Raw genomic sequence first — 24,679 nt, forward strand, 5'->3', positions numbered from 1 at the left:
TTTTCATTGAAATGTTTGGACTTCAGTTTCCTCCCCATCTATGCTATGTGCAGTCCGTGAATAATCGCCTTAAGTGCTGAGAAATAAAAAGCGGAAGTTAATGTTGACAAGGTGACATGGGAGACTGGACTGGTGTGTTTTTAGTGCCTGGATTAAGCCTCCTGCTGAAACTGAAGAGCACTCGCATAGAGCCGGGGCTGTTCTACATCTTACTGTGAGCAATAACTGTCACTTTAACCTGAGGAAAGGCACTTTTCTTTTTCTAATATATTTAAATACAAACAATAGAAGAAAGTATGCAACATTTAAATTCTTAAGATAATTAGGATATTTATCGTTACATTTCCTGTTATAAATGTTAATTATATTTAAACAAGCACACACACACTGCCATTTTTAGCAACAGATACTAACCCTAACCCAACAGATACTGGGCTCACTGGTTAGATTCAGGCTGTTTTCACCTGCACATGGGTGCTGGTTTATACAACCATGGAGGATAAAGATTTTTATTTTAATTTGGCTAAAACACAGAGCATTAAACAAGTAGCAGCTGAATTCTTTTCCTGGGTACTGAAGTACTGTCCCAGGCAGAGATGGAATAAGTCCACTTTAAACAAAATGGCTGCAGTAATGACCTGGGCAAAAAAAAACATGAAATATCTTTAGTTGCGTATACAAACAGACATTAGCCACCACCACTAGAGGGCGCCAATTAATATATTTTAGTCTGGACCGAGCCAACCTGTCTTGAACCTCAATTCAGTTGTTTTGTCACAAAAATGCTTTACAGGGGAAACAGAGGAAAACTGGGCAAAACCCAGGCCTGAGCTCCAAAAAAGTGAGCAATTGAGGTTAAAATTGAGGGAACATAAACCTTCAAATGGTAATGGGAAGAAATCGACAGCGCCTCCTTCAGTTAAAAGCCCTAACCCCAACCCCTAACCCTAATCCCTAACCCAAAACAGTGGAGCGCCTCAGCCAAAAGACAACTAGAGCAGGTGTCCCATCGGAGCTGCAGCTCACAGGCTGCTAAGCACTCCCCTGAGAAATACGGATAAAGTGTTTCAGCAAAGGCTGTGTGTGTGTGACAAAACTTGGATGTGTACAGTGCTGACTACTATGAAAAATAATTTTTATCAGCCTATCACACTACTCTGCTGATGGGCCTCCATGCCTTGGTAAGCTGTGTAGCTGCTGTTACTGTCCCATACGGAAGTAAAATATAGCCAATTGCAGTATGAAAATTGTTATAACTCAAGTGCATAGCAGCTAAGCAAAGCTTTGCAAAACCGCATCTGTTAGTGATTTCAGGTTGGGTTTGGTTTTCAAATTTGGCAGTACCAGTCGGGCTAGATCGGGTTGGGTCACATCTCAGATATGGGCTGGGCGCAGTCCTCTGGTGTAAACTGAAGTCACTGTCATTTTTGTGTAACCAGCCAGAGATGGTGTGCTGTGTGACATGGCGCATCATCCTGCTGGAAGTATCCATTAGAAACAGTGTAGACTGTGGACATAAAGGGGTGCACATGGTCAGCAACACTTAGACATGCTGTGGCTTTCAAACGATACTCAGTTTGGTATTAAGGGGCTTAATGTGCAGCACAAAAACATTCCCCATTACAGCACCACCACAAACAAAAAACTACACCTCTTCACCATGTGTGCATGCTGTATATACTGAGGTGCAGCCACATGATTGGCTGTTAGGAGGAGCAGGCTATTTGCAGTAACAAGCAAGTGTACCTATAAGTAGCCCGTGAGTATATGTACTGACCTGCAGCCGGCGAGTGCATGTACTGACCTGCGACCGGCGAGCGCATGTACTGACTTGCGGCCGGCGAGCGCATGTACTGACCTGCGGCCGGCGAGCGCATGTACTGACCTGCGGCCGACGAGCGCATGTACTGACCTGCAACCGGCGAGCGCATGTACTGACCTGTGGCTGGTGAGTGCATATACTGACCTGTGGCCGGTGAGCGCATGTACTGACCTGCGGCCGGCGAGCGCATGTACTGACCTGCGGCCGGCGAGTGCATATACTGACCTGCGGCCGGCGAGCGCATGTACTGACCTGCGGCCGGCGAGCGCATGTACTGACCTGCGGCCGGCGAGCGCATGTACTGACCTGCGGCCGGCGAGCGCATGTACTGACCTGCGGCCGGCGAGCGCATGTACTGACCTGCAACCGGCGAGCGCATATACTGACCTGTGGCCGGTGAGTGCATGTACTGACCTGCGGCCGGCGAGTGCATGTACTGACCTGTGGCCGGCGAGTGTATGCACTGACCTGCGGCCGGTGAGAGTATGTACTGACCTGCGGCCGGCGAGCGCATGTACTGACCTGCGGCCGGTGAGTGTATGTACTGACCTGCAACCGGCGAGCGCATGTACTGACCTGCGGCCGGCGAGCGCATGTACTGACCTGCGGCCGGCGAGCGCATGTACTAACCTGCAACCGGCGAGCGCATGTACTGACCTGTGGCTGGTGAGTGCATATACTGACCTGTGGCCGGTGAGTGCATGTACTGACTTGCGGCCGGTGAGTGTATGCACTGACCCCGCCTCCAAACCCAGCGCATCCCATTTGACCCCGCCTCCAAACCCAGCGCATTCCATTTGACCCCGCCTCCAAACCCAGCGCATGCCATTTGACCCCGCCTCCAAACCCAGCGCATGCCATTTGACCCCGCCTCCAAACCCAGCGCATGCCATTTGACCCCGCCTCCAAACCGAGCGCATTCCATTTGACCCCGCCTCCAAACCCAGCGCATGCCAGTCTCAGAGCAAGATATACAGGCTCCCTCATGCAAAGCTGTTTTAGTCCAGTAGGATGAAGAAAAAAAATCACATCTTTATTTGGCACTCAAATTTATTTGAAATACAGGACATTTGTAACACCCATTTACTTTTTTCTAACAGTTAATACAGTATTGAAAAATCATAAGGATGACACTTTTTTGTCCATTTTAAATGTTTTGATCCAGAGTTCTTTAGCACTCTTCTTTCCAGACACGTTTTGTGAAAACATTCAAGTCGACCTCATCATTCACTCAATACATTTCACCTAAATGAGACAGGAGACCCCTGCAGGCTAATATTAGTCCTACACATCTGAGAGAGAAAATCTTTTTAGCAAGACGTCATCTCTGTCCTGTTCTTTACCACAAACAGGAATTACCCTTGGATTCTGCCCCAGGAATGATAACAGTCCATAATTCACAAGAGTCAGGAACACTGAAATAAAATTCTAATTTGGCCATTTTCATCACAAACCTCACAGATGCTACATTTATATTAGATATGAGAAAATAATGAGATGGAATCACTTATATCAGCCTTTAAAAATAAACCGTTCAGCTACGTACAACAAGCAGTTTAAATTCAGATCAATAATTCTGTAAACATTTTAAACTAAAATTCTCAAAAATTCTGTAAACAATGATAGATATTAGTTTTATTTTTATACATCTTAGATTACATTTGATCTATTTGATTACAATACACTTAGAGATACAGATATTAGTAACATCATTCAGAATACCTTTTATTTAAACGTACATATATATAAAAGTGACATTACCATGATCTTAATGCTCCTTTTGTGCAAAATGCTTTAGTAAACTATAATTTTGGCTTTTATGAGAAAACTTTTAAAAATATTTGTTGGAAAAAAAATGATTAAATGTCGATGACTGAAAATTTCAAATGTTCCGTTTAGTCCTTATTTAGTGTTCAATTTTTAAAAAATGATTTTTATAAATATTTTGATCCAATTACATCCTTCTTAATACTGTGCAAAACGGTTGGTTCAGCAAGTGCAAGCAGTTCATTAGAACTATCCAATCAGACTGACAAATTCTGCAAGATTTGAGCCCCCTGCACCCCACTGGCTGAAATACAGAATCAGATTTGTGCCCCCTGCACCCCATTGGCTGAACTACAGAACCAGGAGAGGTCAAAGGCAATCCTGGGGAGCCTGACACAGCTGCATAAGGCTTTGGACTGTAAGGCAGTTTAGAGAAAAGACGTCCACTGACCTTAAACTGAACGTTTAGTGCTCAAAACGTCCACTGACAGCACCTTAAACTGAACGTTTAGTGCTCAAAACGTCCACTGACAGCACCTTAAACTGAACGTTTAGTGCTCAAAACGTCCACTGACAGCACCTTAACCTGAATGTTTAGTGCTCAAAAACCCTTCCACAAAAGGTCATTCACTACCCTCTCAACAAAACAGTGCTCACTACACTCAACTAAACATAGTGCCCACTATATTATCAACACAACATAATGCTCAGTACAATATACTCAGCATAGTGCTCAGTACACTCTACTCAGAATAGTGATCAGTATATTTTCAGCATGGCACAGTGCTCAGTACACTATCCTCTCAGCACAACATCAGTGTCCAGCACAGTCCATACATGACCAATTTCACCCCATTAAAAAAGGTTTTCCCACAGGAGAATCACTGCTGTAAGGGGGCCTGTTTTGCCCCCCCCCGCCCCCCCCCCCCCCCCGCCCCCCCGGGAGATTTGGCACACCGCACATGGTAGACACAAGGCCCCCCTGAATATAAATGCTTACATTCCACACTGTGATGATCTGCAGTGAACACTGCAGTCTGCCTCATTAACACACCACTGATTTCTATAGGCTTGGAGCAGCTCCTGTACTGGTAATGTAGCAGTAATGTATCAGTTATGTAAAGCAACAGGTAATGTATCAGTAAGTCAAACTAATGGTGATGTATCAGTAATTCATTGTCATGATAATGTATCAGTAAATTCATGTAGCAAAAGTGTTAGTAATGTAATGCAATGGTAATGTAATGCACTAGTATTGCATCAGTAACAAAGAGTACTTGTGCTGTATCCTTAAGCGCTGAACTCCGTTATATTCCATTATTATACAGGTTTGTACCTTAGGTTTGTAAATTATAACTGCTGGATATCAGTCACTAAAATTCACCTGTAATGTTCAAATGTTGAATTTCTTAAGCACTGCTAGCCCTGCGAAGCGTGTGCATGTGTTTGCATTTGATCTGACTGTAGCACTGGGAACATGCGGCTTAGACAGGACCGAATCACACTTTCCTATTCAAACAGGCCTCACAGAGCACACTGTGAAACATTCAACACACCGAAAAGGCATCACATTACGGTGCTCAACTTAGCCTTGGAACAGAATAATACTGCAATACTCATAGATCAGCATGTTTCAAACAGTGTGCAAATAAATACTGGCTGAAAGGGGGAATTTACTACAATCAACTGGCCACTTTCAATTTCCTGTATGTGCATGTGCATGTGTCCATGTGTGCATATGTGTGTGTGTGTGTGTGAGTGTGAGTGTATTAGTGTATGTGTGCGCATGTGTGATTGTGCGTGTATGAGTGTATGTGTGAGTGTGTTAGTGTATGCCTATGTGTGTGTGTGCGTGTATGAGAGTGTGCGTGAGTGAGTGTGTTAGTGTATGTCTATGTGTGTGTGTGCGTGTATGAGAGTGTGTGCGGGTATGTGTGTGTTTGAGAATGCGTGTGTGTGTGTACATGTGTGTGTGTTTGTTTACCCTGTGTAACTGTGTGGCCTAGTGCAGGTGGACTGTGATCTTGCAGAATATATCAGGTCGCTCAGAGCCTCCTATCTGTCAGTCAAAAAGAAGGCGGGGTTTACAGGTCATCATCTCCAATCCCCTCAAAGGCATAGTTGCCATGGAAATTATTACCACTGATGTCACTACTGGAGTTGGACGTGCTGATCCCTCGCAGAGTGACGGAGGTGAGCTTAGTCTGCAGGGCAGAGCAAACGCTGGGTAAGCAGGTAAACACACATGAACACTGCTTCCGAAACGTTGGGTAAGCAGGTAAACACACATGAACACTGCTTCCGAAACGTTGAGTAGGCAGGTAAACACACATGAACACTGCTTCCGAAACGTTGGGTAAGCAGGTAAACACACATGAACACTGCTTCCGAAACGTTGGGTAAGCAGGTAAACACACATGAACACTGCTTTTGAAACGTTGGGTAAGCAGGTAAACACACATGAACACTACTTCCGAAACGTTGGGTAAGCAGGTAAACACACATGAACACTGCTTCGGTAAGGCCTTAACACGCAACACAACTCACCGACAGTTTGACCACCTGCTCCCGGTTTGTGTCAGGGGAATCCTGAAGGGGACGAAAAAGACAATGAAGTTCCTCTGACCCTGCCTGACATGTCACTGGAGGGATAAAAGGGGGGGGGCTTACCAGTAAGGGGGGGGACTTGACTGCTTGCTGACTCTCCGACCGATGAAGAGCCCCATTGTGACGCTTCTTCAGCATCTGAGATGTACAAACAAGCCAAGTTAGAAAACCAATCAGTCAAATCAATACCTGAGACCTCAGCTGTTTCCACAATAACCCATATGGGGGCGCTCTCGTGCTCTAGGTCAAGCCTCTCTGGTTATTCTCTCTAAGATTATTATAATTTCTTTCCAGTTGCTATGCAACCAAGTCCCACAGATGCACACATGCATGCACACACACATACACAAATACATGCACGCATGCACGCACACACACATACACAAATACATGCACGCATGCACGCACATACACAAATACATGCACGCATGCACACACACATACACAAATACATGCACGCATGCACGCATGCACACACATACACAAATACATGCACGCACACACACATACACAAATACATGCACGCATGCATGCACACACATACACAAATACATGCACGCATGCATGCACACACATACACAAATACATGCACGCATGCAAACCAACCTTTTTAATGCTGCCTCCTGATTTTTTCACCATCAGCTCATCCACCATGGACTGCAGACAGATGCTCATCATTATGGCCTTAAACGCAGAATAAAAAGCAAAAGTACTGCTGCAGCCTGTGCTTTTAATCAGAGCATACAGAATCCTGAGTGCACCTGTTTGAGTCTTCAGTTACAGGTCAGTGTGGCTGTGTGTGTGCAGGTGTTACAGGTGACTGTGTGTATGCAGGTGTTACAGGTGACTGTGTGAGTGTGGCTGTGTGTCTGCAGGTGTTACAGGTGACTGTGTGTGTACAGGTGTGACAGGTGACTGTGTGAGTGTGGCTGTGTGTGTACAGGTGAGTGTGGCTGTGTGTTCAGGTGTTACAGGTGACTGTGTGTGCAGGTGTTACAGGTGACTGTGTGAGTGTTGCTGTGTGTGTGCAGGTGTTACAGGTGACTGTGTGAGTGTTGCTGTGTGTGTGCAGGTGTTACAGGTGACTGTGTGTGTGCAGGTGTTACAGGTACCTGTGTGTGTGCAGTTGTTACAGGTGACTGTGTGTACAGGTGTTACAGGTGGCTGTGTGTGTACAGGTGTTACAGGTGGACACACCTGTGGGCTGGTGATGGTGACCCACTGCAGCCGGTCCTTGCTCATCAGGTACTCAAAGGCGAGCTCCAGCTTCACCTCACACTTCCCCCCGCTGCAGGGTGTGGCCGTCCCATTGGCCACTGGGACCTGCTGCAGGAGAGGGAACCAAGACCAGCCTGAACACTGCAAGAACAGCCTGAACGCTGCAAGACTCGCCTGAACACTGCAAGACTCGCCTGAACACTGCAAGACCCGCCTGAACACTGCAAGACCCGCCTGAACACTGCAAGACCCGCCTGAACGCTGCAAGACCCGCCTGAACGCTGCAAGACCCGCCTGAATGCTGCAAGACCCGCCTGAACACTGCAAGACTCGCCTGAACGCTGCAAGACCCGCCTGAATGCTGCAAGACCAGCCTGAACACTGCAAGACTCGCCTGAACGCTGCAAGACCCGCCTGAATGCTGCAAGACCCGCCTGAACACTGCAAGACTCGCCTGAACGCTGCAAGACCCGCCTGAATGCTGCAAGACCAGCCTGAACACTGCAAGACCAGCCTGAAGGCTGCAAGACTCGCCTGAATGCTGCAAGACCCACCTGAACACTGCAAGACCAGCCTGAACACTGCAAGACTCGCCTGAACACTGCAAGAACAGCCTGAACGAGGAGAGGAGAGGAGGGTTGAAGATGCTTACAGATGAGGTGACACGCCAGCACCTCATGCGCGTGACCTTGAAGCTGCCCTCCTTCACTTGCTCGTTGGGGAGCCTGACGTGGAAATTGAGCTCATTGTTTCCGGCGCTGACGATCACATGACATCCCTTCTCTGGGAAGTCCGTGATGCTGGGATCAAACTTAATGTAGCCAAAATACTTCAGGGTCTGAGCCAAGCGGATGAACTATGCAGAAAAACAGACATGGTAAAAATACGGCCCATATAAGTGTAAATGATACAAGAATCATATAACAATATCAGTTAGAAATGCTAAACATATTTGTATTATTAATTAAAAGAAAGATCAAAGGAGATGAGCCAGGATGTAATCAGTAAGCTGGATCTAGTTTAGGTGCAAAAATATTACTGTATAGGAAAAAATAAAACTCTGGAAAGGAGTGGATTTGGTTTCTCATACAAAACTGCTTGCACAGTACACAGAAATACAGAGGGAATATTGGGGGAATATTACGGAATATAGGCAATATTGGGGGAATATTAGAGGAATATTGGGGGAATACTGGGGGAATATTAGAGGAATATTGGGGGAATACTGGGGGAATATAACAGAAAAGTAACCTCTTTCTTGGAGCCTTTCTCTTGGAGAGACTGAAGCTGCCGATGCTGGTCTTTATTTACCAGGATCCAGCCTCGTTCAATGTCAGACACCGTCTGCAGACAGAGTCCATGTACGTTACCATAAAGAGTATTCACTTTAATCCTGTTTAATCTAATTTTACACATATGCACTTTGTGCACAGTGACCGGATAAGCACGCATGCACACACACACAAGAACAGACACACACGCACGCATGCACACACACACACGCATAGGCATACACCAGAGGTGGGAGTAAGTCACACGTGCAAGTCACAAGCAAGTTTCAAGTCTTAACCTTTAAGTCTCAAGTCACTGTGTTTAGACTCAAGTCGAGTCACTGCTAAACATTTAAGCAAGACATGTCAAGTCAACATGAAAGAAGTGCTTAAAACAAGAGAGAAAGGGGTACAATGACAAGCCATATCATGAGAAAACTGCACCTGTTAGTTAGTCTCTACAACTAGAGACAGGTATGGTTAGGATTTTATCAATACCAATACCAATACCACTATTGATACTGCTTATCGATACCAATACTTATCAATACTCTTATCGATACTTCCTCATTTTGAGTGCAAAATACATGTTGTTAAAAAAATTATCAGTACTACTTTTATATTAGTTTGGGCAAAAAATATTTAACAAAATAGTTTTGTTGATAAAATGAAATAGATTGTTTTCTCAGACAAAACATGATGATGGGACCAATTGGTATAGATACTGTAAATGTCTGGTAGTTGTTGATACTTGAGAAATTTCTGTTTCTGTTGGTCTTCAGCCTTCACTAACTTAATGGGAAAATGACTGTAATATAGTGTGTGTCCACCAATTACTAGTTATTGCTACCTTTGTGAGCTGCAGGTATGTTTTTCTTTTCAACCTCCTTCCAAAAAATATAGGCTGCTCTGGTTACATTAGGTTACGCTACTGACATTTTAAAATCACTTATTACATTAAAACACACACGCACATGCACGCAGACACACATGTTGTGTACAGTGACAGTGTACGCTCATGGCTACCTGGGCGTACAGTAAATTCAATCCCACTCTGTTGTCCATGACATCACTATCGTACGCAGAGTCCCAGTAGCTGCAAAACAGAAACATGCCTTCAGACACCAAGTGAAGGATGCTGCTTTAGGATGTGCCAAAGCTTTTCTTTTGAGGAACAATCAGAGAAGCACGGAGTGAAAACACATCTGTGTTTAAAGGAGACGATGCACAGGCATATTCGCTGCTTTCCAGGGACTCCTTCCAGCACTGGAGGAGCACAGAGCTTTCACTGCACATAAATAAACTTCATTAGCTGTGATACTGACACCTGCTGGCTACCTGCCTGGGATACAGCAACACACACATTAGTGTGCGTTTATTCACTGGGTATTCAGAATTAAGTGCTGCACCAACAAGCTCACAGTGGGTTTGTAACAGAGCACAGCTCACAGTGGGTTTCTACGTAGCATTTTACGTTGTATCCATTTATACAGCTGGATATATACTGAAGCAATTCATGTTAGGTACCTTGCTCAAGGGTACAACAGCAGTGTCCTACCCAGGAATCAAACCTATGACCTTTCGGTTACAAGCCCAGTTCCTTACCCACTGTGCTACACTGCCGCCCCATATATATTTGATATATGAAGAGGTAGAAGGAGGTTCTCTGGTTCTCTCTCACCTCTTACGCAGAACGATGTGGTACTCCGGGTTCCTCAGGCTGGTCACAGACACATAGGGCAGCTCAAACTCCTGCAGCTTCCGAACAACTGGGGGAACACAGACCACACAGGAGCTTAACAGGGACCACACAGGAGCTCAACACACACCACACAGGAGCTCAACACAGACCACACAGGAGCTTAACACACACCGCACAGGAGCTTAACACAGACCACACAGGAGCTCAACACACACCACACAGGAGCTTAACACAGACCACACAGGAGCTCAACACAGACCACACAGGAGCTCAACACAGACCACACAGGAGCTCAACACAGACCACACAGGAGCTTAATGTTCCACTCCTTAACACAGAATCAAGCCATAAAGTGGTCAGTGAGTGGTCAGTCTGGCTGTGAGCAGTCAGTAAGTGGTCAGTGAGAGGTCAGTAAGTGGTCAGGGAGCAGTCAGACAGGCAGTGAGTGGTCAGTAAGTGGGCAGTGAGCGGTCACACAGGCTGTGAGCAGTCAGTAAGTGGTCAGTGAGCGGTCAGACAGGCTGTGAGCGGTCAGTAAGTGGTCAGTAAGCAGTCAGTAAGCAGTCAGTGAGTGGTCAGTAAGTGGTCAGTAAGTGGTCAGTAAGCGGTCAATAAGCGGTCAGTAAGTGGTTAGTGAGAGGCCAGACAGGCTGTGAGCGGTCAGTAAGTGGTCAGTGAGTGGTCAGTAAGCATCAGTGAGTGGTCAGTGAGTGGTCAGTAAGCATCAGTGAGTGGTCAGTGAGTGGTCAGACAGGCTGTGAGCAGTCAGTAAGGGGGCAGTAGGCACTCACAGCTGCAGCTACCGTCCCCTCCTTCCCGAATGAGAAACAGGCTGAAGTATCCCACAAGCTCATCGGGCAGATCCAGCTTAGAGGCCACAGCCTGTGGATCCACAAACACAACACAATCACAAGTGAAGATCACATCATGCTATGTAAAAAGTTGTGTAAGTCGCTCTGGATAAGAGCGTCTGCTAAATGCCTGTAATGTAATGTAACATCAAGCTTTCAGAAAATACCAACATGCATTATTATTGTCATCTGCTAATCCAGCAGATACGTTCCTCCATAATCCATATCTCTTCAACATTGAGGCAAGTTCCACATCGACAGGCCAGCATTTTTACAGAGACAGAGACAGAGCCAGCCATTTATTTAGCACTTTCAGAAAGTCTAACTGAAATATCTTCTATTCAGTCCAAAATGGAGAGCTGCTGACCTTATCTCTCCCAGATTAACTGCACCATGCACTGGATCCCTCGAAACTCTGGTAGCGTTTGACTGTTTGTCAGCTAAGCAGGAAGCATAAGCCCCGCTGATGAGGCCCACAAAAACACAACATGACCATCCACCACCCTCCCCCACCCTCGCCTCGCCCACCCCCAACTCCCCCAACTCCCCCACCCTCGCCCACCCCCAACTCCCCCACCCTAGCCCACCCCCAACTCCCCCACCCTCCCCCACCCTCGCCCACTCCCAACTCCACCACCCGCCCCCACCCTCGCCTCGCCCACCCCCAACTCCCCACCCTCCCCCAACTCCCCCACCCTCGCCCACCCCCAACTCCCCCACCCTCGCCCACCCCCAACTCCCCCACCCTAGCCTCGCCCACCCCCAACTCCCCCACCCTCGCCTCGCCCACCCCCAACTCCCTCACCCTCCCCCATCCTCGCCTCGCCCAGCCCCAAATCCCCCAGGCTTTCCAAATTGGAGAAAAGGGGGCCAAAAAGATTTTAAACATGTTAAAAACCCAGAAAAGGGTACCTCTAGGACATCCTCGGTCTGATCTGAAGTGAGAATGTTGATGATGACTTTTTGACCGTTGGACAGACAGATATCCAGCTCAGCTTCTTCTGTTGGGATCTGCTGAGTCTCCTATTGGATAAATAAACAGAAAAAGATTCAGGGGTGGTGAGTGATTTAGCACAGAGGGAGCAGCAAGAGATTCCGTGCTTCTGCACAATGGGTAGTAAGTGATTTAGCAATGCAGCAATGTGGTTGATGAGTGATTCAGTATGGTAGGTGATGAGTGGTTCACTGTTTCAGTATGGTAAGTGATGAGTGATTCAGTGTTTCAGTATTGTAGGTGATGAGTGATTAAGTGTTTCAATATGGTAGGTGATGAGTGATTCAGTGTTTCAGTATAGTAGGTGATGAGTGATTCAGTGTTTCAGTATGGTAGATAATGAGTGATTCAGAGATTCAGTATGGTAGGTGGCGAGTGACTCAGTGATTCAGTACGGTAGGTGGTGAGTGAATCAGTGATTCAGTATGGTAGGTAATGAGTGATTCAGAGATTCAATATGGTAGGTGGTGAGTGACTCAGTGATTCAGTACAGCAGGTGGTGAGTGACTCAGTGATTTAGTATGGTAGGCGGTGAGAGACTCAGTGATTCAGTATGGTAGGTGATGTACCTGCTGTGCTTTTCGCAGGAAGCTGTTGAACGACTCGCTGGCTCCCAGGAGGGGGTCCTGTCTCACTGCGTGGGGGAAGGTTGGGGTTACGTTAAAACAGAGAAGGCACAACGCTGCTGAACCTGTAACCTTTAACCTTTAATCTTTAATCTTAGGAAAACCACCCAGCACCACACTCCTCTGGACATTCAGCCTGCACCCCCCCTCCCCCACTCAAATTAAAAAAATTCCCACCCTAAACATAACCTAATGTATACACTGTATAAATGAGGCATGCGCTGATTGATCGTATTGGCCAATAATACTACAATCGACCATCGGCCAATAGTTTGAAAACGACTGATGGTCAGCAACCGCTATTGTCTGTTTGTAATCCAAGAGTTGGTTTTCTTTTGCCAGGTGGGCTGACAGGACAACAAAATGCTTTTTTAAAACGCCGAACACAATGCAAAATATCTATTTGTTTGGAAACCAGTCCCACTGAACAGTGGTCAATCCTTTTACTTTACTTATCCCTACTGAGCGAAGTGAAAGTAAGTTTGTGATGTTTGATATTTTCGCGTTGAACAAAAATCTCATTGTCTTTTTTGCACAGTCAAACTAACGTTACCGCTTTGTGTCGGCATGGTTGAACGTTGTCATAAAATTTCTTCTTAAGAATCCCTGACTTTTGCATTGTAGACAGATGTGACTGCAAGCAAATGGACTGCTGTTACCCCTTCCTCTCGGAAAGAAATCCTGGGGGACATACTGATATTTCAGGAATGCATGTTCAGTTAGAAGACTGCATTAGATGAATGTGAAGAATTGTCATAATCTTAATTGCATTACTTTAATAAATCTAATAACTGTGTTTATTAGAATGGCTATATTTTAAATAGTTGTTCATAAAACTTATGGAAGCAGAACCACCAAACAATCAGTATTGATATTGGATGATGTTTACCCTAAATCATCAAAATCTGTATCAGTCAGAAATTCTCATATTGGTGAATTCCTAGTATAAATAATGTATCCACCCAGACCAGCTCAATACCTGTGCTCCACCCAGACCTACTTTGAACCTGTGCTCCACCCAGACCTACTCAATACCTGTGCTCCACCCAGACCTGCTCAATACCTGTGCTCCACCCAGACCTACTCAGAACCTGTGCTCCTCCCAGACCTACTTTGAACCTGTGCTCCACCCAGATATACTCAATACATGTGCTCCACCCATACCTGCTCAATACATGTGCTCCACCCAGACCTACTTCGAACCTGTGCTCCACCCAGACCTGCTCAATACCTGTGCTCCACCCAGACCTGCTCAATACATGTGCTCCACCCAGACCTACTCAGAACCTGTGCTCCACCCAGACCTGCTCAATACCTGTGCTCCAACCAGACCTACTCAGAACCTGTGCTCCACCCACCTGCCTGCATGTACTTCTCCAGCTGTTCCCTGCGCTGCTCCAGCTCAGCCGGAGTGAGCGTGAAGATCTTCTTTGGAGGAAAGGCTGGAACCACACTGCTGCCATACTCCCTCTTCATCTGAGGGGAAATACTAATTACACTGCTGCCATACTCCCTCTTCATCTGAGGGGAAGCACTAATTACATTGCTGCCATACCCCCTCTTCATCTGAGGGGAAACACTGTAATTACACTACAGCCAAATATGACTGGGCCTTCTGAACTGGGTGGAAGGACAACCATGGTTCCAAATCAGGAGGTCTGCACTTCCTTTCTGTACAAGAAGTGAAGCCAACCAAAACAGAAACTGTAGAAATACTAGTTTTATTTGCCAGCCAGATGAATAGGGACACGTTGCATGAGTATATCTTTGACACCAAATCACACTGTAATGAAATCACATCAAAATGAATTAATGGAAAAGAAATCAGAAGAAAATCATACTGGAATGAAATCACACTGAAATGAGTCCTAGCAGCTTCAGAGCACACTTATATAGTGACTGCTTATGACCAAGGCAACATTCACAGTCAACAATGTGTACCATAAATTACAATCGCAAAACCATTTGACAAAGTGGACGGCTAAAAATATTGTTAATTGTTCAAACAACAGTTATGCTATGGCAGTCCAGAGAAGACTCAGCCAGGAGCAGACCCCACCCCAATCATACAGTCAGCTCTAATGGCGCTGTGATGCTGTGCAGTAACTCTGTGCTGTAATACTGAAACACTGTGCTGTAATGCAGGGCTGTAACACTGTGCTGTAATGCTGTGCTGTAATGCAGGGCTGTAACACTGAGCTGTAATGCAGGGCTGTAACACTATGCTGTAATGCAGGGCTGTAACACTGTGCTGTAATGCAGGGCTGTAATGCAGGGCTGTAACACTGTGCTGTAATGCTGTGCTGTAATGCAGGGCTGTAACACTGTGCTGTAATGCAGGGCTGTAACGCAGGGCTGTAATGCTGTGCTGTAACGCAGGGCTGTAATGCTGTGCTGTAACGCAGGGCTGTAACGCAGGGCTGTAATTCAGGGCTGTAATGCTGTGCTGTAACGCAGGGCTGAAATGCTGTGCTGTAACGCAGGGCTGAAATGCTGTGCTGTAACGCAGGGCTGAAATGCTGTGCTGTAATGCAGGGCTGTAATGATGTGCTGTAACGCAGGGCTGTAACTCGGGGCTGTAATGATGTGCTGTAACGCAGGGCTGTAACGCTGTGCTGTAACGCAGGGCTGTAATGCTGTGCTGTAACGCAGGGCTGTAATGCTGTGCTGTAACGCAGGGCTGTAACTCAGGGCTGTAATGATGTGCTGTAACGCAGGGCTGTAACGCTGTGCTGTAACGCAGGGCTGTAATGCTGTGCTGTAACGCAGGGCTGTAATGCTGTGCTGTAACGCAGGGCTGTAACTCAGGGCTGTAATGCTGTGCTGTAACGCAGGGCTGTAATGCTGTGCTGTAACGCAGGGCTGTAATGCTGTACTATAATGCAGGGCTGTAATGCTGTGCTGTAACACAGTGAACTACGGCTAATCCTGCAAACGCCTTTTGCTCACGCTTGGATCTGGCAGAACATAGACCTGATAGGCCCTCTCCCCAGCTGTGACCTGTTGCCTAGCAACAGGTTTTGTGAGGCTACGCCACACAGGCTGAGCCTCTCTTCCTTCAGCCTGCTGAAGCAGATTACCTCATTACTGCACACTGCCCAACACTGCTGCTGAAGCAGATTACCTCATTACTGCACACTGCCCAACACTGCTGCTAAAGCAGATTACCTCATTACTGCACACTGCCCAACACTGCTGCTAAAGCAGATTACCTCATTACTGCACACTGCCCAACACTGCTGCTAAAGCAGATTACCTCATTACTGCACACTGCTGCTAAAGCAGATTACCTCATTACTGCACACTGCCCAACACTGCTGCTGAAGCAGATTACCTCATTACTGCACACTGCCCAACACAGCTGCTGAAGCAAATTACAACGCTATTAAATGTTATTGAAATGCAGGCTGGACTGTTGCTATGTGCTATTGGCTGTTTTAAAGTGCAGGTTGGAGTGTTGCTATGTGCTATTGGCTGTTTTAAAGTGCAGGTTGGAGTGTTGCTATGTGCTATTGGCTATTTTAAAGTGCAGGTTGGAGTGTTGCTATGTGCTATTAGCTGTTTTAAAGTGCAGGTTGGAGTGTTGCTATGTGCTATTAGCTGTTTTAAAGTGCAGGTTGGAGTGTTGCTATGTGCTATCGGCTGTTTTAAAATGCAGGTTGGAGTGTTGCTATGTGCTATTGGCTGTTTCAAAGTGCAGGTTGGAGTGTTGCTATGTGCTACTGGCTGTTTCAAAGTGCAGGTTGGAGTGTTGCTATGTGCTATTGGCTGTTGGCTGTTGGCTGTTGGCTGTTTTAAAATGCAGGTTGGAGTGTTGCTATGTGCTACTGGCTGTTTTAAAGTGCAGTTTGGAGTGTTGCTAGGCACTTACCTGTTCATGCAGGCCCAGCAGCTGGCTGTACCGGACCCGGCAGTGCAGAACTCCATTGACGTGGATGTTGTAGGCCTGTGAAAGGTAAACAGAAACGTCACTTCCTGCATTATCAGCTTTATATTTAACTGAATGTGACCTTTCAGTTGCTCATGTCACACTGCCCCCCATTTAATATAAAAATGCAGTTTACCCACTTACACCATGAATCAGCTCACATTAGCTCTGTGCTTAAAAACCCCTTCACTACATGACCTGGCAAGCTATTCCACACAGTGACTACTCTCTGAGTAAAAACAAACGTTAGGAAGTGTCATGTTACACAGAGTAGTCACTGTGTGGAATAGCTTGCCAGGTCACGTATTAGAAGCAGGAACTATGGGGGCTTTCAAGATCAGGCTTGATACAGTGTTAGACACTATCTAGTCTGTAGGTAATCAGAGCACTAAGTACACTTTAAGCTGAATGGCCTGTTCTCGTCATGTTATGTCAGATAGATACTTCACCCTATTAACACACTGCATCATAGCCTTGTGTTGCTTAAGTCTTCCCTGTTAAATTCACCAGCGGGGACCAACACTTCTCCCTGCATGGCTCTGATGCAGCTGCCAGGGTTAGGCTTGTAGAGAGCAGGAACATGCAATAACCAGCTGCCAGGGTTAGGCTTGTAGAGAGCAGGAACATGCAATAACCACCTGCAGGGTTAGGCTTGTAGAGAGCAGGAATGTGCTATAACCAGCTGCCAGGGTTAGGCTTGTAGAGAGCAGGCATGTGCTATAACCAGCTGCCAGGGTTAGGCTTGTAGAGAGCAGGCATGTGCTATAACCAGCTGCCAGGGTTAGGCTTGTAGAGAGCAGGCATGTGCTATAACCAGCTGCCAGGGTTAGGCTTGTAGAGAGCAGACATATGCAATAACCAGCTGCCAGGGTTAGGCTAGTAGAGAGCAGGCATGTGCTATAACCAGCTGCCAGGGTTAGGCTTGTAGAGAGCAGGAATGTGCGACAACCAGCTGCAAGGGATAGGCATGTAGAGAGCAGGATAACCTGCAGGATAATGTGCGATAACCAAGTTTCAGAGACCTACTGCTTCCCCGTCAATATGCTGAACATCCCTACTCCTGCAAAGTTTCATCTCAACAGCATCATGTATGTTTAGATAGAAGCACATCCTGCCAGCTTCATGCCAACTCAGTTCACCTAACCCTAACCCCCCTCCTCAATGGAAATACTGTGATTCATGTTATTATCAATAATTCACTAAAACCTGGACTATAGCCGACAATAAATCTGAAAACACTGCTTAAACATAAACAGTGTCACAGATCAGGTAGTTAATGTTCTACACACACTTACTCACTACACACATAGTGCTCACACACACAGACCTGTTGCACAACAGAAGGGGCCATACTCCAGGACAATGCCTCCCCCCCCCCGAAAGTAAAATAGGGGAAAAGTTTAAATCTGATTTGCTGTCATTCTTTCTGCAGAGTTGTCCCTTGATTAGACAGTAGGGGCGGTCCTGGCAGCCTGATGGAAGAGTTTCTCTTCTATAACCACACAAAGATGAAACAACATCGTCTTCCATATTCAGCTCCCAAACTCTGACATTAGCACGAGCTCAGAGAAGTTTGTGCAGATGGTCGGGTGAAAGCGCCTGCCTGCAACTCAGACCTGTTCCAAACTGGCAGGATGTTTCAGAAACAGGATGTGCTTTTACAACCGAATCTCTAACAGCGAAAAAATCCACAGTAGGACAAGTCAACCTCATATTTTTGTACATTAACTGACCATTTTTCTGTTTACAGTCTTTATGGATCTGTATTTATATAAAAAAATTAAAAAATAAAACAATATCCTGGCTAAATAATGTTTTTTTTTATTATTATTTGTGACAATATTCTTTGTAATGTTCAAATGTCATTTGAAGTAAATATTACAAAACTTAACTAACATTTTATAATTTTAGAAACTAGTTTTACTCTGCCCTGCTCCCCAGATGCCCCCCGCTGACCCTGCATGAGGCAGCTCAGGGTCTGATTCAGCGGTTCTGCTGTAGAACACACTGCTGTGCTGAAGTTCACTAAAGGAAGGAAGTTTCCTACGTTATCGCCTGGGGGTTTGCCGACTTCGCAAAAACAAGAAGAACAACAGCCACGGCATTGAGAGAAGGAAGCCAGGCTCACGGACAGCACAACGAGACCAAAAGTGCGTGGACACCCCTTCTTCAGCCACACCCATTGCTAACAGGTGCATAATATCAAGCACACAGTCATGCAATGTCCATAGACAAACATTGGCAGTACAATGGGTCATCTGAGGAGCTCAGTGACTTTCAAAATGACACTGTCATAGGATGCCATGGTGTAAGCCTGGGTGCACACACATTATCTACATGTCTGTCAGTGTGCAAATCACACGCTTCTATCAGTGTGTAAATCACACGCTTCTATCAGAGTGTAAATCACACGCTCATATCAGTGTGCAAATCACACGCTTCTATCAGTGTGCAAATCACACGATTCTATCAGTGTGCAAATCACACACTTCTATCAGTGTGCAAATCACACGCTTCTATCAGTGTGCAAATCATACACTTCTATCAGTGTGTAAATCACACACTTCTATCAGTGTGCAAATCACACGCTTCTATCAGTGTGCAAATCACACACGTCTATCAGTGTGCAGATCACACGCTTCTATCATCATGCATATTTACACATCAACAGCGCAGGCCTACCTAGCCTATCGGCTATAATATATTTACAGAAATGCACAATAACAGTAAACATCAGTACAGCAGGCTGCAGACTAGGGTTAGGGTCATAAAGCATATAAATGAGCCCCTTATGAAGGTTTAAGACGAAACATTGCTATAAGATTTTTAAAATAATGCAAAAATATTGTTACACAATGTGGTACAGTACCTAAATGTGTAATAATTAACTCGTGTGTATTTCTATACTCTGTACTCTCATATGTTTTCTTGTATGGGGATGGAACGGCATGAAAACAATTTTCAACCGTCCACCACGTTTTGGCAATGTTCCAACTCTCACATCATCACTGTTGCCTGTTTCACAAAAACTATTACATTACCATCTAACGCTTACATTACAGTGTGAAATATCCACATTACATAACACCACTAACCTATTTAAAGATACTCAATTTCAAAAATAACATATATAACCGAAATATTTTGAGCAATAATACTTACATAGCAATGATGAAATCTCATCTATGTTCAGTAGATGGAGACAGAGACAATATCAATGATACTGTTCTATTCGCTTCTGTTTTGCTCCAGAAAACGATGTCAGCTAGGTCTATCAGCAAACATATGGCTTAGCTATGTCCAGAAGTCCTCAATAATAATAGTACTTTCCAAGAAATTACGAAATATCGTTGACCACGTTTCGTTAGGTGCAGCCTATTTTTCTGCTAACAGAGTGAATGCGTAAGTGAATGCGATGCTAAGAATATTTTCTGTTACGCTGACCTATGAAACGCCATTTCAAAAGCAGAATTAGACATGTTATACATCGTTAGAAAGCTTATACTCTTACCTACTGAATAAATGAATTGTCAATCAAGCCAGACTGTACTAAAAAGGGCGACGATGCCGTAAACAACAGGTGTGGTATTACGCACAGCTATTTTGGAAGATACCCAGGCATCACAAATGCGCGTTTATTTCGTTATTCAGTGAGCAGCGTTTTCACTGCTGTATAGGCATATCTTAGGGCTATTGTCGGGTTTATCTTGTTGCTATGACGGAATATGATTTTTTAGTGGTGAAAGAATATTTTTATAAATGCCAAGATAGACAATATTGTCCATTATGTCAAGGGTGGGGGGTGTTTTGTAGATGAGACTGCAGGGAGGGGGTGCGTGTTAAATGAACGATCAGAGCAACAATGGTGGGGCTGCGAAACTCCGTTTTCAGCATAGTTGTCGTGTATCGTCTACTAATGAAACCAAAACAACGCGTTTCTGTTTTTAACTCACACAGTGGTTGCAATAGCACCGAATGTTTGAGTTTAGTAATCTCAGTATGCCAGCGTGCCGACCACTAGGGGCTTTGCGCTAGAGGTTCATTTGCCAAAACGTCTCATAACGTCTCAGTCGGTTCGCATAAAATCAAACCGGTTTAAGCTTGTATACCGGACCGGCAAAACCAGAAACCGACCCAACCATAACACACACACACACACACACACACACATACATACATACACACACACACACACGTACACACGCACATGCACACACACACACACACATGCACACGCACATGCACATGCACACACATGCACACACACACACACACACAAATACATACACATGCACACGTACATGAACACACACACATGCACACACACACACACACACACATACACACCCATACACACACACGCACACACACATGCACATGCACACACACATGCACACACATACACATTGTGTTCTCTGCATTCTGTATTGTTACTATAAATTAACTCATTTATTTCATATCCTTACATACAATCAGATAAGTGTTAATTTCCTAAACTGGCAGCCATTTTTACACCACTGTATCTGTTAAACTATGATGATACCATTTACAAAATCCTATTTTACTTATTTTAGTACAGAAAGACTTCCTCAAGGAAATGAGGAAAACTGGAAATACAAGCCCGTAAAACATCTAAATCCTCACTGAATTTTGATGGAGACCCTACTATAATTATTCAACAAATTATTCAAGACTGGTGTCACCTTTTAGCTGGGGGGAATTTCTGTGTTTCCCAGATTGTGACAAATGACTGATTCACATGTTTCCAGTTACCTTAAGCAGTCATTTTAAGTGGGGCTGTAACATAATCAATACAAATTAGATTTTTTTAAAAGTCATGAATCTGACCTTATACTGCTACAAAACATTAGGGAAAAACCGGAATGGCGCACTCTGTTATTTGATTAACCTCTCCAATTCCCCTTAATTTCAGGGGCTGATGCAGCAGAAGAACCCAAAAATTATGCAGAACAGTGTTAATAAAATCATGATTAACTTCCCCTTCCATGAACAATTGAACAGAAGAGAACAGAATACCGTAATATCCAGCAGACAAGTTAAAAATTACATTTTCCTTCTGATCCATGCTCAACACTGAGAACAATATGTGGATAAAGGAAATGTACACTGATAAAAAAAAAAAAACAGGACAACAATATGAAACATACAGTCACAACTCAAGAATGTATTCCACTGCATGATATTCCCTTGCTTTTATTAACTTTTGTGATATTACTACAATGTTTGCATGGTACCCTTCCTTTGATTACAAACAACACGTCGGATTTCAGCACTTGAACAATCTAACACTGGATAGGTGCAAACATTTAGAACCATAAAGTTAAAAAGTCCTGGAGAAAAAATATAGCATTAAATATATATATATATATATATATATATATATATAGCATAAAACATCAGACTACTTGTGAAAAGCCTCCACAGACCCACAGCGCTGCACGCCATGACCAAGGCCAAGACAGACTGTAGAATGAAATCCATAAAGGTATTAATACACCTTGTGTGATCCAGGTGATTGCGTTGCAAATCCTATTACAGAATGCCACTAACATGTGCAAACTATTGCCTTGTTGAGATAAGCAGAGATCACCTATTCTTAAAAAGACCAGAGCCACATCACTGCTTCCCCAAGAGCGACTGCTGCAGCCAGTGGAAACACTACGCTGCGTATCAAAGGAAACCTGCGTTTTTTTCCCGCTGAAGCCTTTTACAAGTATTGACGACAGGGGTTGATATGGATGAACCACATCACTTCAACCAACACATAAATCAACTACTGATGTGGCAATATAACGCAAAATTGTCCACTAATTCCGTCCGCATTGACGCATAAGAACCCTCACACAGACAGAATATTAATCGAGATCTTGAAAGGTTGGAGGTACAACTGCGCCACAGATGTTAAGTCACCTTGTACGAAACGATCACTATAAGCTGAAGAGTTAATTACGCGCTATACTCTTGCAAAACAGAGGGTTTTTATTAGCTGAGGCCACAGCAAAGACCTTTATTCGATGTTTTAAAGACGAGGTCAAAACATGAGGTGCCACAGTAAACTTTTATTGGACGGTGACGTCTGTCTGAACGTCAGTTCCCTAAACCCACATTTTTCGGTGAAGATTATGTTCATGACAAAGAAAAAATATCAGACAACAATATGCATAGCCTATATATCTTGGCTTTGACAAAGTCCGGAAAAAACACAAGCCTAGAACGGCAGGCGAACCGAAAATACAGGGTACACTATCATACCGCTCAAATACTTAAAATTCACTACCATACAAGGTTTGCCAATTCCCCGAATTGTTTGGTGGGACACGAATGAAAACCAATTAGGCTACCTCGCTAAGCTATCTTCCTCATCGCGTACGTGAAAACACAACAGAAATTATTTTTAAAACACCATGAGAATGAAGAGGAAGATGCCATCAAAGAGTACACGCAAAAAGAAATCTGTAGCTAGGCTACAACTCACCACGTATGTTGATCCGTTTTCACCTGAGCGAACTTCCGTCTCGGGAATGGAAAAATGCATTTTACCATTCAAATGTAAAAGTACTTTCAAACAAAAGCTCACTGCAGACAGGCACAAGAATCCTGCAGTGAGGGTCCAGGGGAGCGATTGCCAGCCAGACTGTTCTTTAGAAAGCAAGCGGTCTCCTTGTAAACACTTCGTGGAGACAATCAAACGAGTTCTTCCGTCCACTGCGAGCAGTCGAGACGTTTATCGTAGATCCCTTTCTTAGGAGATTTAAAAATAACTTACGCGAAGTCGGGAGCTAAACTTTCCCTAATATTCCTGCAGCAGCAGCAGCCATGTTGTGACTCAAAGTAATTCCACCTTAACTCTTAGCGTTTATTAGGCTGGTTTTAGGCGAGATTGTTATTTATGTACTAAATTAAAAGGTTACATAACCTTTAGTACCAGTTTAGTTTCACCGAAACACGTAGTTAATTCCATTCGATCAACAGCGTGAACTTACGGATAACTCCTTCAGAAAAATAGGTAACAGAAAAGCACGTCCGAGCCCTTAATGGTACATACGATTTCAGAGGGGAAACATTCCGAGTATAGGAGAATCTAGTTCTCGTTTCTTCTCAAAAAGATTCCTCCGGGCCACAGATGATTCAAAACAGACATCTAAAAATGTGATTAAAATTGCACCAGTCTCCACGACATAGAATTAATGGTGTTGATATTTCAATTTGTTCAAAGGCTCCCCACTCTCACTGCTCGCGCACGGGCCATTGCAAAAGACCAGTGGATTAAACTACTGAAATAAAAGGGGTGCCTTCTATTTGCGCAGTAATTTCTAAATCCACAATAACTAAGAAATGATGCACCCATAAACAATTCCGGTTTATTTATAGGCTGAAGACATTTTTATGTTTTCAATTTACATGATTCGTTTGCCACAAGAATAAAATGAACCTTTCGTGCTTCCATGGAACATTCCAAAGTGCCGCACGGTCAGATGACCTCACAGGCGTAGATCTCAGAACTGGCAACAATGTAACGAATTATTTATCGACGTATTGTGATATGTATTTAGGTTCCCTAAAATGTGTAGCGGTGCAATGAATATCAGACTAAATTCAGTTCTTAGAACTTAAGTGTCCGATGAACTATTTAACTGTAACGGAAACCATGGGTATAAGGTGTGAGACTGTGGTCATGGATGAAATTAAATCATGTAAATTTAAAATGTTTATGTTTTGGGTGGGGAAGTATTATTACACAATAAACCAGAGAATATTAGTATTCAACTTTAATATAAGAAGAAGCATTAGTTTACCTAAACTGCATATAAAACTATTTTGTGTTGGTTTTAAGCTTCTGTTGACCCCATCAGTTCATGTTCAACGGTAGAA

The 24,679-nt window shown here is 44.5% G+C and overlaps 1 protein-coding gene and 1 long non-coding RNA gene across 3 annotated transcripts; both read right to left on the reverse strand.

Annotated features, from left to right (window-relative positions):
- Window positions 1–2,854: 2,854 nt before the first annotated feature.
- Window positions 2,855–5,423, reverse strand: LOC118230671. Its single transcript, XR_004765900.1, has 2 exons — window positions 4,170–5,423; window positions 2,855–4,126 (listed from the first exon to the last, which is right to left on the reverse strand). It is a non-coding gene; the product is annotated as an uncharacterized LOC118230671 (long non-coding RNA).
- A 38-nt stretch (window positions 5,424–5,461) lies between these two features.
- snx17 (sorting nexin 17) lies at window positions 5,462–24,084 on the reverse strand. Of its 2 annotated transcripts, none has more exons than XM_035423846.1 (15): window positions 23,283–24,084; window positions 16,730–16,804; window positions 14,217–14,334; window positions 12,802–12,866; window positions 12,151–12,261; window positions 11,179–11,269; window positions 10,367–10,454; window positions 9,712–9,781; window positions 8,666–8,758; window positions 8,067–8,270; window positions 7,394–7,519; window positions 6,803–6,880; window positions 6,260–6,334; window positions 6,137–6,178; window positions 5,462–5,793 (listed from the first exon to the last, which is right to left on the reverse strand). In XM_035423846.1, the coding sequence occupies exons 1-15, from the start codon at window positions 23,340–23,342 to the stop codon at window positions 5,674–5,676; spliced, it is 1,416 nt and encodes a 471-aa protein (XP_035279737.1). In that variant the 5' UTR covers window positions 23,343–24,084; the 3' UTR covers window positions 5,462–5,673. The 2 variants fall into 2 exon arrangements, with proteins under 2 accessions (XP_035279737.1, XP_035279736.1); XM_035423845.1 differs by having other exon boundaries at window positions 7,394–7,522.
- Window positions 24,085–24,679: the final 595 nt, after the last annotated feature.

Source organism: Anguilla anguilla, chromosome 6, assembly GCF_013347855.1.
Source record: "Anguilla anguilla isolate fAngAng1 chromosome 6, fAngAng1.pri, whole genome shotgun sequence".
Lineage (NCBI taxonomy): Eukaryota > Metazoa > Chordata > Actinopteri > Anguilliformes > Anguillidae > Anguilla > Anguilla anguilla.